At 35.3% G+C, this 14,379-nt stretch overlaps 1 protein-coding gene across 1 annotated transcript; it reads right to left on the bottom strand.

Moving 5' to 3' along the window:
• Positions 1-10,157: 10,157 nt before the first annotated feature.
• LOC132284725 (uncharacterized) lies at positions 10,158-11,747 on the bottom strand. The gene has a single exon (XM_059786855.1). It carries the CDS (start codon positions 11,563-11,565, stop codon positions 10,987-10,989), a length of 579 nt encoding a protein of 192 aa, XP_059642838.1. The 5' UTR covers positions 11,566-11,747; the 3' UTR covers positions 10,158-10,986.
• Between the last annotated feature and the right edge of the window lie 2,632 nt (positions 11,748-14,379).

Raw genomic sequence — 14,379 nt, 5'->3', positions numbered from 1 at the left:
CTCGTACAACATTGAACATGTGGTTAGCATTAGCATTACTTTAAACTTAAAACTTCCACATTGGAAGTCATATGAAACCAAGCTTGGTCCCATAGTTAACCTCTGATCATTAAATACTAGAACAACTAAAGAAGCTAACACAAGCACACACACACACACACATAAGATACTCTACCAGAAGTCATACTTTGGGAGTCCGCGAACGAAGGGCTTGAATTTGGTCAGGGAAATTACAGGGAGATGATGAACTATAAAGTGAGGTAGGTCCGGTGATGACAAATGTTTTCCTAGGAGAAATATCAATCCATTACTATCTCAGTACATCCCAATCTCCCCAATATTAGTCCACAAAACCCACCTCTCTCTGCTGCTATACATATGAAAGGAATTCCAGGTAAATTAAGAACGAAAACAGCCAAAACACATACACACACACAACTGTGAAAGCTGATCACCAAAGAAACTCCCACCAGCATTAACAACACTGGTCTTCATAACCCTTATCATACCCCTATCATAAGATATTTCCAGCTGTAATACTAAAGGAAAATAAATATCAGATTTTTTATTTTTTATAAAGAAGGGTTAAAATTATTAGTATGATATTTAGTGTATAGGTAAAGTCAGCAATGCATATAATGAGATGAAGAGTCTTCATTAGTAAGAGAGGGAGAGAGTAAACTTGTAACATGTACTACCTAACAACCATTAGGTGTGCAATCTCCATGCATTTCGTTTTCAATTGAATCACCTCTATTGCTTTTTAATGCACCAATTCTTGCCAGATGATATAGAAGTGAGTCAAGACCATGTTAATACTTGCTTTGCTTGAGTTAATACGAAGAGTAGATCTTTCAATGTACCTTTATTATAATGCTTGCTTTGCTTGGTTTAATTTTGGCAACTTTGTAACTTGCTTTACATTAATTCTCTTCAACTATTACATCTTTGTAGGTTAAAGCTAGGATTGCGGGTTGCGGTTGCCATTACTTTTTTTGTTGCTGCTATATTTTTTGTATGGCTCATGAAGAAGTTGCATATATGGAAGAGAGAGACTAAAACAGAGCAAGAAGATATGAAGAATTTTTGTTTTATTTTGGTTAAGTAAATATATAAGGTGTGGATCATGTTCTTCTTTGAAATTTGTATATGGTTAATTTTTGTATAAAACAATGATTTGGAATTGTATATATATATATATATATGATGTTATATATATATATGATGTTATTGGTCAGTTGTAAATTATTTTGGTTATGATGCTATTTATTTTTAATTTAGGGTTTGCTTCTGGGGTCCTTGCAAGGCTAGTAGTAGGGGGAAAAAAAAAGGCTTCATAAGGGCTACACTATTTTTTTTTATAAAAAAATTATATAACACTTTCTACCACGGTTATGCACCTTGGTAGGAAAAAAGACTAACTACCACGGTGCGAAACCGTGGTAGAAAATGGACTTTCTACCGTGGTACGGAACCGTGGCAGAACGGTGCAAAACCATGGTAGAAAGTCTCTACTTACTGTCATGACTGTTTCTACCACGGTTCAAAACCATGGTAGAAAGCATTTTTCACCGTGGTAAAAAATCATTTTTCTTGTAGTGAATGAATGGTCATATGCTTACACTAGGTTTTATGAGTTTGATGCATGTCTATGTGTGTTGAAATTATAAATCTAAATCTAGTGATGGTCAAGGCATGGTGCTTAATTCATTACTTTTGTGGTTTGTTTGATGGTTCATGCTTATTTTTTGATGGATTGTGCTACCTCCTTAGCTTAATTAGTTTAATTTCCATGTCATTAGCATAGTTGTAGCTTAGTTGCTTTAATTTCTTAGATAGGTAGACAATCCATTTTTATTATTTGATAATCCATACTTATGAATGCAAGTAGATGGATATATGCTATCCATAGGGTGCGAAGGGGAACTCAATTATTTTATGGATAGATGCTATCCATAGGGTGCAGAAGGGCACTCATTTGTTTCTAGATGCGGAATTTGATTCCGGCACAACATCATTTTGCATTATAGAGTTACATGTGCGAGTTACATCATAGTGAGGTTCATGGGTTGTGTTGAGTTCATAATTCATGGGATCATGTGGATTTCGTTATAGTTATAGTTTCGTGGTAGCTATTATGTGATAATGTGCCTTATTCGGTTCATGGTTCTTTGTAGTTATTATTTGACAATTTGGTATTTTAATGCATGATTTGATTATGTGACTATTTGAGTTGAGTCGGACTATCATGCTACGGAAATTAGAGTTAGGGTGTATGATCCCCTTTTTATTTCACGAAACTTAGGCTTTATGTTGTATGACCCTTCATCCTTGGAATGTCGAGCATTCTTATATGTCCTTGAGATTTCGAATGACGCATTTACTTGTATAATCCATACTCTACTGAGCGGTTGTGCTTGTCCCCTATTATACAAATATTTTTCAGGAAAGGAGTCGCTTGGGATGACAATCGGAGTTGATGGCATGTTTTGATTCATTTGCGTTTACATTTGTCGTATATGTAATTTAATGTTTAAATTGGAGTTATACACACAATAATGTATTTTACTCTCTTGAAATTGTAAATTGGTATTTTAACCTTGAGGACGTATATTTATAATATTTCAAAATAATGTAAATGAAGCTAAGGGCCACTTTTCTTTCTATGTATGTTTAAAGTTCCATTTTTGCATCCAAATGTTAAATTTTGGTATTTAATGCATACGGGGGTATTTTCATCCATTCTATGCTTTAATTTCACTTAGGATTGACCTTATAGGCCTTAGGAATTATTTTGGGTAAGGGTTACTTTCGGGAAACCTTAACTTTTAGTCTTAGAACCTTTTTGGATGTCTTAAATTGATTAGATTGGATTGAGTACACTTCATTTGACTTGTTTTGAGTCAAATTTCTCCACCATTGGGTACCCCTAGTTCCACATTTTTTCTGTTTTGATATTAGTTTCCGCTTTTGTACGTCTTCAAGTTTTGTCTTAAGACTTCTTATGAGGCTCTCTTGTCTTCCTAGAGGTGATATTTACCTCTAGTGACCTCTTCTTTGTTTTTGCTTCCGTATTTCGGACTCGATATCGGGTTGGGTTTAGGGTTACTCATTAACTCTCTGGGTTCTTGATTTAGGCCGTTACACTGTCTCAATGGATGTCAGCTCGTGTGTGAGTATTCAAGTGGTTTTTGTATTGTTGAGCTAGCTTGTGAGACTTCACTTTTATCATTAAGAAAAACATCAAGCTTATCCTCATCCTCAGCAGTAGCTCCATCCTTATGCGTGGCATTCTAGAGATCAGAAAGAGTGGTAACAGCAGAAGAGGTTAGGTGGGATGGGTTAAATGGCAACTCACAATTCTGGTAAGAAAGCTGGGAGTGACTAGAAGTAGCCCGTGGTTGAGAGTAAGGGTGCACATGGTTCGGTTTGGACCGATTTCAGAATTTTCTGGAACTAAACCATTTATAACGGTTTCAAAAAATCTAGAACTAAACCAAACCATTTGATCAAAGGGACTAAACCAAAACAAACCATGAAACACCGATTCAGCTCGGTTCAGTTCCACGGTTCCTCTTTTTTTCTTTTTTTGTTTTTTTTTTGTATTTATTTATATTTATTTTTACTATTATAGAAATAATTATATTTTAAAATCCAAATGCACAACAATAAATCTAGTTAAACAACACATTCAGAATTGCTAATACTAGAATATAAGTCAGTACATTCAAATTTGCTAATATATTCAGAATTTCTAATTCATTCTTCTCTATCACTTCTAAAATTGAAGTGAATTAGTGAATACCTTTAAAACTGCTAATAGCCTAATACATTTAGAATTACTAATTCAATAACAAACACCACAATTCATAAAACTAACAATATTCAACCACCGTAGAATTATATTATAGTATATGTATAATTTAACACACACACACACACACAGAACTTAATGGTTCAGACCTAAAGGAACTCAAACCGTAACAAAACCGTATTTTTACACTTCCACAAATTTGGAACTGTGACTGAACCAAACTGTTCATAAACTGAACCAAATTGTTTGGTTCGGATTTTCGGTTTCACCGGATTTTTTTGCACCCCTAGTTAGACCACAACTACAGAAAAGTTGTACCACGAAGCGACTGCTAGGGTTAGGGTTTGTATGTGTTTAGGTTTTTGTTTAGAGGCTTATTTTCATGGAAGAGGGCAACCCCTCTTCCTCCCCACCGCTGGCTGGGTCTTCGGGCTAGCACGTTCCCCTCCCCCAACCAAAACTTTCTTAGAGGAGTTGTTTTGCTTCTTCTTCCTCTCCTTCTTCAGCTTTTACTAATCTTGAATATCATAGTGCTAGTCATGGAACTAAGGTGTTTATCTCTCTTGACGATGTAACAGATGAGATTGAATATTGGAAACCCTCAGTTGTGGGTTATGTGCTGGGTCGTCATTTATATTATTATAACTTCAAGGCATTTGTGGGGAAACAATAGGCAAAAGAAGTAACACTGGTTTATCTTCAAAATGGTTTCTTCATGGTTTGGTTTTAAAACGAAGATTTGGTGCGTCAAGTTCTTTCAAGGATCCATACCTTTGAAGGACGACTGATCAACATGAAACAAGGTGTAAGAACGTGGTGTTGGAAAGAGAAGCCTTGGATTCGGTAACTATTTGGACTCGTATACATGGTCTTCCGGTGCATTGTCATAATGCTTTATCGGTATCTAAAGTTTGTTCATCATTCTCGCATCCTATCTATATGGATGACTCGATTAAGTTTAGAGATAAAGGCGGATTTGTTCGTGTTATGATTGAAGTTGGTATTACTGACGTTTTGCGAGAGAATATGATTGTTGACATGCATGGTCTGGATTGTAATGTTTCTTTTGAATATGAATGGCAGCCACGGGTATGTTCTTTGTGTAAAAGGATTGATCATGTGGCAGTTAATTGTCTAAAGAAAATCATCCCAACCAAATCAAAGAAAAGTAATGATAGATGAGTGATAAAACAGAAAGGGAAAAAATGGAACATGAAGATGCAGTGAAGGTTACTGATCAAATGCCTCAAAGAGATTTTGAAGGTGCTATTGTGCAGGTAACCCTTATTGTTGCTGCGACTACTAATCCAATGGAGATATGTAATTCCTTTGCCTTGCTTGGTGATGATAAAGAAGAGATGTTGGAAGGGCAGGGTGAAGACAAGGTTGAGGAAGTTGTGGAGTTAGCTTGCCCTACTGTAGGTATCACTGCTACTGTGAGCTGTACTCTAGAGAATAATGGTGAAAGGGTTGAGATTTCAATCAGGGTTGTGGACTTAATTATCTCTGAGGAAGAGGGTTTCAAGGAAGTGAGTTCTAAGAAGAGTGTGGAGGATTCACAACAAACCACTGAAGTTTTCCAACAATGTCTTCTCCTGAGGGAGATAAAGGCACTGCAGGCAGAGATAAAAGTGGTATTTCAGTGTCTGGTCTAGATATTGATGTCCTACTACAAGAGCAAATAGAAGAACAAAAAAACCCAAGAAAAGATATCAAGCAACACCTTCTGATAGGGTTACCAGAGGAAAACAAGTTGGTGGATTACCAACTAAGATTATTTCTTAATGCTTGGAACCTGGAATGTTAGAGGTCTTAATAAACCTAATATGCAGGCTGTTGTCAAGGCCTAGATTGGAGAGAATAAATTTTCTTTGGTGGCTTTGGTTGAGACTAGAGTTAGGCAAGGTAAAGTTAAGAAAATTCAGAGAAAAATAAATGCTAGATGGGAATGGTTAGATAATTATGCTTATCATTTTTTGGGTAAGATTTGGATTGCTTGGGATCCTATGGTGTTTGAAGTTCAACTCATCAAAAAAGATATTCAAGTGATGTTTTTGAAGGTTAGACATATAGGTTTAGGTGAGAATGTGTTTCTTTCTGCTATATATGCTGCCAATACTATCCAAGAAAGAAGGAAATTATGGTTGAGCCTTAAAAATCAAGCTGCTGTGGTGAATTCTCCTTGGATTGCTATTGGTGACTGGAATATATCTAGATTTCATTGTGAAAAAATGGGGAGTCTGAGAGTGCCTCAATACCTTTTGGATGAATTTAATCAAGTGATCAAAGATATTCACATGGAGGAGTTGCCTATTAACAATGGTGATTGGTCCTGGAGTAATAAACAAGAGAGGTTGAGGAGTTGGTGCTAAAAGGGTGGAATGAGCCAGTTGAGGGAAACCCTTTACACAAATTGCAAAAGAAACTCAGAGCTGTGAAAGTTATTGTTAGAGAATGGAACAAAGAAAAGGGTAAGGTCTCAGTTCAGGTTCAAACTGTGACTAAGGAATTACATATGGTTCAAATGGATTTACTTAAAGATCCTATGAATCATCTATTGATTTCCAAGGAGAGGGAGGCTAATTTGAAGTTGCAAGCTACTTTGGACTTAGAAGAAATTCTGTGGTGGTAGAAATCAAGGGTTAAATGGCTTAAAGAGGGGGACAAATGTTCTGCTTATTTTCACAATATGGTCAAACAGAGGAGATGTTATAATTCAAATACATGTTTGAAGCATCTTAATGGGGAGATATCATCTGAACCTCAAGTGATCAAGGATTGGTTAGTTAAGTATTATGAAGATTTGTACACTATTACTAACTGTGTTGTGACTGATGTTGTTGCTCCCAGAAATCAACTTGAAGCTGAAGCTTTGCAGGACCTTGATAAGGAGGTTACTCCTGAAGAAATTAAAAGGGTTGTGATGGTCTTTAGTCTAGATAAATCCCCTAGTCCTGATGGTTTTCTAGCAAGATTCTTTCAAAAATACTGGCACATTGTAGGTACTGACTTGATTAATGCTATAGTGTATTTTTTCAAAACTGCTGTGATACCTATGGAGATAAATTCTACTTTTCTTGCTTTGATTCCAAAGCAGAAGTATGGGGATAAGCTTGAGAACTATATACCTATTTCCTTATGTAATCTTATTTTTAAAGTCATCTAAAAAATCTTGGCAAATAGACTTAGTGTTGTTTTGCCAAGTATTGTTGGGTTGGAACAGTCTGCTTTTATCAAGGGAAGAATGATTCATGATAATATTCTTTTGGTAATAGATTTGATTAAAATTTTTGGATTGAAGTCAAGTGGTCCTGTTATGGCTTTGAAGGTTGATCTTAGGAAAGCTTATGATTCTTTGAGTTGGGACTTTATTCATAAAACTCTTTAGCTTTATGGGTTCAGTGCAACATGGATAAAGTGGATTATGCAATGTATTACTTCTTCCAAGTTTTATGTTTTGTGTAATGGTGTGCCTACTGGATTTTTCGCAGCTGGGAAAGGGATTAGACAGGGCTGTCCTCTTTCTCCTCTTCTTTTTACCTTAATTACTAATCATTTTTCTACTCTTATGCGTCAAAAAATTGTTGGAGGTCAGATCAAGCTCTGTAATTTGGTTCAGAAGACTGGTTTGTTGGTATCTCATGCCTTATATACTGATGATTTATTCATATTGTGAAGGCAGAAATTTCTATGTAAAGACAGTTGATGAGGTGCTTAAGAGGTTTCATGAGGTGTCTGGTCTTATAGTGAAGAAAGATAAGAGTTCAGTGATTTTCTCAAAGTCTGTTAGAGGGAAGAGAAGGATCTTACAGGTTCTTCAAATGAAAAGTGAAGCTTTTCCAATTAAATATCTTGGAATTACTTTGGCAAATAGGGCTCTAAAGGCTGTTGATTGCAAGGGATTATTTGATAAAGTTAATGCCAGGCTTGATCATTGGAACACAATCAATTTGTCTTTGGCAGGTAGGATAGAGCTTATCAGATCAATTCTTTACTCTTTCCTTTATCATTGAGTTTTTGGATTTAAAATCCCATGGGGTTGTATCATTGCTTTAGAAAAAAAGTTTAAACACTTTTTGTGGAGTAGGAAATTGGATTCAAGAAAGATGTCTCAACTCAAATGGAGTCAAGTCACATTACCTTGTGCAGAAGGAGGTTTCAATCTTAGAAGAATTTCTGATATTGATTTTGCTGCAAAAGTTTCTATCTGTTGGGATTTTCTGAAGAACAAGGAGGCTCTGTGGGTGAAGTGGATGCATGCTTGATATTTACAACTTCAAAATTTCTGGATGGTTGTTCCAAAGGTTCAAGACTCAATTTGGAAGCAACTCCTGGATACTAGGGATTTTATTCAAGAAAATGTGCTGTACAAAATTGGAAATGGTGCTTCTTTTAATATGCTGTTTGACCCTTAGTGTGCAGGTTTGTCTTTGGTCCAGCGATTTGGTGCCAATATATTTAGAAATTTTGATAAACAAGCTACTGCAGGAACCCTTATTGTTGATGGAGGGTGGTTGTTTCCTCCTTTCTTTCTAGAGGAGGCTGTTGATTTCATTGCTAACATAATTCTAAAGGCTGGTGAAGATGAAATTAGTTGGATTAATGGTGCTTTCAGTCTGAAAAATGGTTAGGTGGGTTGTAGGGCTAGGGGGCAAGTGGTTAGGTGGAGTTGCCAGTGTTGGAAATTTTGCAGGCCTCGGATTGCTGCTGTGTTTGTTATCATTATGCATAACAAAAATCTGTCATATGTTAATTTACAGAGACGGGGCTTTTATGGTCCATCAATTTGTCACAATTGCTTTCAGGAAGAAGATTCAAGTAATCATTTGTTTTGTAATTGTGTGTATGCTGTTGAAGTATGGCAACATGTTGTGCTTTGGTTGGGAATTCCCGATATTAGATTTCATGAACTTAGTTTATTTGTGGAATGGATGATTGAAATTACAAATGATAAGGGGAACAAGTCCAAGATTTTGAAGGGGCTATTTTCAGTGTTTATTTGAAAGATTTGGTTGGAGAGAATTCAGTTTTACATAGAGGGGTCAAAGCTTCTTCTGCTGCTGTTGCAAATGATATCATTTGGGAAGTTTTACATTTCTTTTCTTTTGGTCTAGCTGATGTTCTAGCTATTTTTGATGTTGCTTGATGTTTTCTGTTGCTGGTTCTTAGCTTGGTTGGGAAATGAATTTACTCCATTTCATGTTTCTTTGTAAAGAGGGGTATGCCTCTCTATTGTATCTTGTACTTTATTTTTCTATCTTGAAAATTTATAAAATCAACCCATTAAGGAAAAAAAGAGATGGTGGTGGTGGTTGTAGTAGGTGACTGAGAGATGATGGTGGTGGGTGGTTGAGAGAAGGCGGTGGTGGGAGTAATTGGTGGTTGAGATATGGTGGAAGTGTGGGAGGAGGGAGGGAGGAGCCATTTTCATAGTTTTCGGATCTTTTATGGCCGTTGAACATTGGAGTTTGTTAATTAACTGGAAAATGAGTTTGTTGTCCAAAAACAAGGGGAAAAAAGAAGGAAAATGAAGCACCTTTAATTTGTTGGTTTGAACTACCTTATCAACCTCGTCTAAGAGCCTCTACAAAACAACTTTGGATAATGCTACTATCTGAGAAGTGAATTTCCACTCCAAGAAATTATGTCCTTTGCCATGAATGTTTTTGCCACAAACAATAAATTGTGGCCCTAAGTACATTCCTTGCCACGAAAATAGATGTTTGTGGCTAAAGACGGTTATTCAATGCCTTAATTATTTATTTATTTTTCATGAGATTGTGTTTTGAGGCAAAACCTTGTTGCAATTAGATAAATTTATTAATTAATCGGCCATGAACTGATATATTTGGCAAAAAGGTTCTTTTTAGCAATAAAGATTTCGAATAAGTGGCGCATAAAATAAATGGATGATTATTTATTTTATTTACCCCAAATATATACTCCGTATATATATATATATATATATATATGGAATATTTGTTGGCTTGATACAGACCTAACCAATCCTTAAAAACAATTAAGGTACCATTGTGTTTGTGGCTGTTAATCAAGTCATCTGTGAAGCCATTCATAAGCATGCTTCTGTTGTTATGCTATTAGGGTTAGGACCATCACATAAATATCAGATGCATATCTGGAAATTGATGTGACCTTGTTGCTGTATTAGGTTAATACTCAAATCATGGACTATTTCTTGCAATTTGTTTAGATTGTCCATTTTACATATAATGGTTTATAATTGTGGGAAATGGAGAAACATTTTGACACCCATGTGGGCATTGAAAATTTAATGCTTATTGAAACAAAATAATTAAAAGGAGGAAATAAGATAATTTCACAATTACATAAATCAACAAAAACACATTCATTAATCAATTCTCTCATGACTAGTTACATATGTATTAATTATTAGAACACTTCAAAATGCCAAAACATGACTGAAAACCTTCTGTTAGGGAGATTGTGAGGGCTTCATAACGATTACAAATAAAAGCTTTAATATTTATACATGCAAAGAGCGACACGCTTTAAAATATACATGAACATAGAAGATACTAGTGGGTAATCAAGAAGACTGAAATAGGTAAACATTAACCACACCTTAAAAAAAGAAGAAGAGAGTTACATGGTAAATTAGAAAAACATTGATGCTATCTTTGGGAGTATTGAATTGGTGAGTTGAATTTGGAATTGAAGAAAATTTAGTTTAACTTTGAATTAATTTTTCTATAATTAATTCTAAATTCAAGGTCCCGATTTGGTGCTTGACAATCCCAATGAACCTAAGAGAGTGAATGGAAATTTTAAAACCGGCTAACCCCAAGTGGGGAAAAAGAGGCAAGAGAGTAGGACCAACCAAAAAAAACCCTAATTTCTTGGGTGACTATTGGAAAAAGTTGTGTCCTTGATGAACCAAGGGGAGGATAAAAACCTAGAGAGAAACTAACTAGACGTGGTAAAGTTTGGATACCAACCCAAAAGCCCTGAAGAGAAGTAAAGGTTATTCTGAAGATTAGAGGTCATAAGGGGCTTTGAAAAAATTCCAGAATAAAACTATTCAAGCCATCTAAAAGTGAAGGGAAGAAATAGATATATAAATGAAAACTTTGGTCCATATATATATATATATATATAGAGAGAGAGAGAGAGAGAGAGGGAGAGAGAGAGAGTCAATTGGATATTTTGAGGTTATTCATCTCCCTAGTAATGGCTGGAATGCAGCTTGAGCTCCTTGCAATACCACCTTTCTTTTGGCCACCTTTGTCCCTAGGACTGATGGATTTGGCCCTAAATCCTCTTCCTTCCAACCTTGTGCTCTTCTTTAGCATCTCTCTCATTGCTTCAGCTTGGGAGAGTACTGGAAAAGCCCTACCAAACTTATTAAACCTAACACATGCACTCATATGAGCACTCAAAGCTTCTTCTCTAGTTTTCCCTCCATTCTTCTCCATTTCTTCCTTCACTGCTTCAGCACACAGCCCACATATCCACTTCCCCAAGAACTTGTCACGAACACGATCTATGTATTCCGGTGTGCATTCTTCACTCATGCCACAACACTCACACTTAGCATCTTCAACCTCGGATATCGGTGGCAGATTTATGTCCATGGCGGCCTCTTTGCTCAGTTCAAATGAGATGTCGGACACTGTCCGGTGGAGGCTGTCGTTGGATAGCCTTGGTGGCTTGGTGAAATTGTTAGTCCTAGTGTAGGATGACCTAACAATGGCCTCTCCATGGGGTGCCATGGTGATGAATGATAGTGATCAGAAATATTAGTCTCTTCAAAGAAGGAAAAAAAACACCCAATTAAGTTGAAACTTTGTAGGATACAAAGTTCAATGAAAGCTTGAAATGGTTAGAGATCGATATACTGGAAAACAAAGAACTTGGTTGAGTGAACAAGTGATTATCTCATGGTGGAATATGGTAAGTATGCAGACTCTTATTTATATTACTTCTCTTCCTACTCTTTAAAAGCCATTGAGTTCATCTTGTGGACCATGGACACTCACATGTCACTGTTGTAGTAGGTTTGCATGAAGAGTCTTGAATGTGCTAGTTTTGTCATGAAAGATTGATAAAGAAAAGGCAATTTCTTTTCCTTTTTAGGTGTGTATTAATTAATTATAGTACTTATCCTACTTTGTGAGAGAAGAAATACTTCTTACAAGAGGGCATGACTGTCTTTTGGCAGAAAGTGTCGATATTTCGCTAATTTACCAGCTAAAAAATAAAGGGATGTGGCCCTTAATTCTTCTTGTATTATAGATATACTTCATTGGTTGATTAATCAAATGATAAAATTAACAATCGCATTCTCAAGTATAATAATTTGTTCTTAATTTTTCAGTTTTCCATTAATTTCCAGCAAAAATATACAAATTAATAAATTGAGTTGCATCAGTCACATATTAGTCTACGCTGTTAGGAAATTGAGTTGCATCAGTCACATATTAGTCTACTCGAAAGTACAAACACTAAGGTCAAACCAAACACAAGTTTTAAAGCAAATAAGGACTTTCGAAAGCCACTTTCTCTACCCACGGATAATGGACTAAGAGTGATCCTCTTAATCAATCACTCTATATCATGATCGGATATATATATATATATATATATATCACCTATCCATATAGTATATGGTGTAGCATTTTTCATACGACCGCACGAAGCACAATATTTAAAATAGTCGACCATGTCTTAAATGATCCAGGAGAGTTGAGAGCCACAATAAACAAATGGCATGTATCTAAAGTACATGTCATGGTCCATAATAGGAGGTTTATTTAATTTCCATGGTATAAATTAGGGGTACAACCCAAATGGGTGAGTTAAAATGTCAACTCTAGTCCAGCTTGCATTACGAGTGATGTTGTTCAAGAATGGATTGACCCTGACCACGAGTTTGAGATAACTAGTTCGAACCCTGACTCAATAATAGTCAATTAGTTAGGAAGCACTTGATACTTCGTTTAAGATACCACGGGTAATATTAGACACTCGGATACTTGTCTAATATATGGATATGGACCGGACATGCGTCCGATGTGGTTAGAAATATTCTAAAATTGAATATTTTATTTTTTGGTTGGACGCGTTTGAGACACGACAAGATATGTTTTCGATGATTGTTCTTTAATTATTTATTTATTTTTAAAAAAGGAATTCAATGCAATTTAAGATATATTACGAGTTAATGAGAAAAATAATATAAAATTTAAAGAAACAAAAATAACAAACATCTTGATTTAAACTCCAAATGATTTTTTTTCATGATTTAATTTAAATTTTTTTAAAATTACAAACAAGTTCTTTAGGGAATTAATTCTCCAAAGTAATAATATAAAATAAATTTTAAATTTAAACAAATAGAAATTGAAAAGAAAAAGGTGATTATAATTTGAAATATACAACATATTAACACTAAAAGAATATATAAAAGTAAAATTAAAATTAAGATTTCGGTTCATAATTGAGTTGTCGATACCTCAACTCAAAGCCAACCCTAATTATAAAAATTTCCATAAAAATTAAATTATATTTAAGTTGAGTTGGAATTGGGTCCTCCCAAATTGCACTACAAATATAAATGGAACATAAATTCTCACAAACATGATACTTTTAATTAGTTTCTTCCAACGTATATCTAAGAATATTAACATTTTTTGGGATAAGAATAAGTAATTAGATCCTTGAAAAAAAGATAATACAATTTAATTTTTGGCCTCACGAGAAGGCCTACTGCAACCACACAATGCTTCTTAGGCCAATGTTCTTTTTAGTGGGGAGAATGGAAGAAATTGTGGACTACTTCCTATGGACTCTTACCCACTACCATAACCCCTCCTTTATTTCACGTGAAACAAAATGTAGAGAGAGAGAAAGATGGTTGTGTGGGGTTAAATTAAAGCCCAACCCAAGGTTTAAAGAGTCACGGACATCTTGAAATAAAGAAGAAAAGTAGGGTTTAAATGTGTGGGTGTTGGTGACCCCAATGCCAATACGAGTTGTATTGATTCATTGGCCTTATTGCTTATGTGGGTTAATGGTGGCTGTGGATTGTCACGTGACTGATTGCAACCCTACTTTACAAAATATCTTTCACCTTTTCAGTTCTTAGAGATCTGGGCTGGGCTCATTTTCGAAAATGGCGCGCCAAACACAGTGTCCAACAAATGGCGACCAAAGCCCAAATCCTAACTTTCAAAGCTCAAAGCCCAGTCTTACTATATAAGAATCCTTGCCCAATACAAAAAGCTACCTCTCAATAAGAAAACCGAAAGTTTTAAAACCACACTTAACTGTTTCTATAGTTTTCTTACTTCTAGGTTTTTATTTATTTATTATTTTTTAAAGGTTTAGGTTAGGTTCTTCAAGCTGATATATATATTATTTATATTATACTGATGGTGTTTTTGTGTTCCTGGAGGACATTAAATGGTACTACTAGCACCCAAGTGCACAATACAAAAACACCATCATTAGATATAACAGTATACATACAAGTATTAATTTTTGGTTGGCAATTTAAATATAATAATTTTAGATGGGGAAACCAA

Source organism: Cornus florida, unplaced genomic scaffold (genome assembly GCF_030987335.1).
Source record: "Cornus florida cultivar Cherokee Brave unplaced genomic scaffold, ASM3098733v1 CherokeeBrave_3.0.0_Hap2_Chr11, whole genome shotgun sequence".
In the NCBI taxonomy this organism is placed as follows: domain Eukaryota; kingdom Viridiplantae; phylum Streptophyta; class Magnoliopsida; order Cornales; family Cornaceae; genus Cornus; species Cornus florida.
The sequence above is the reverse complement of the archived record's forward strand: the minus strand, read 5'-3'. Positions and strand labels throughout refer to the sequence as shown.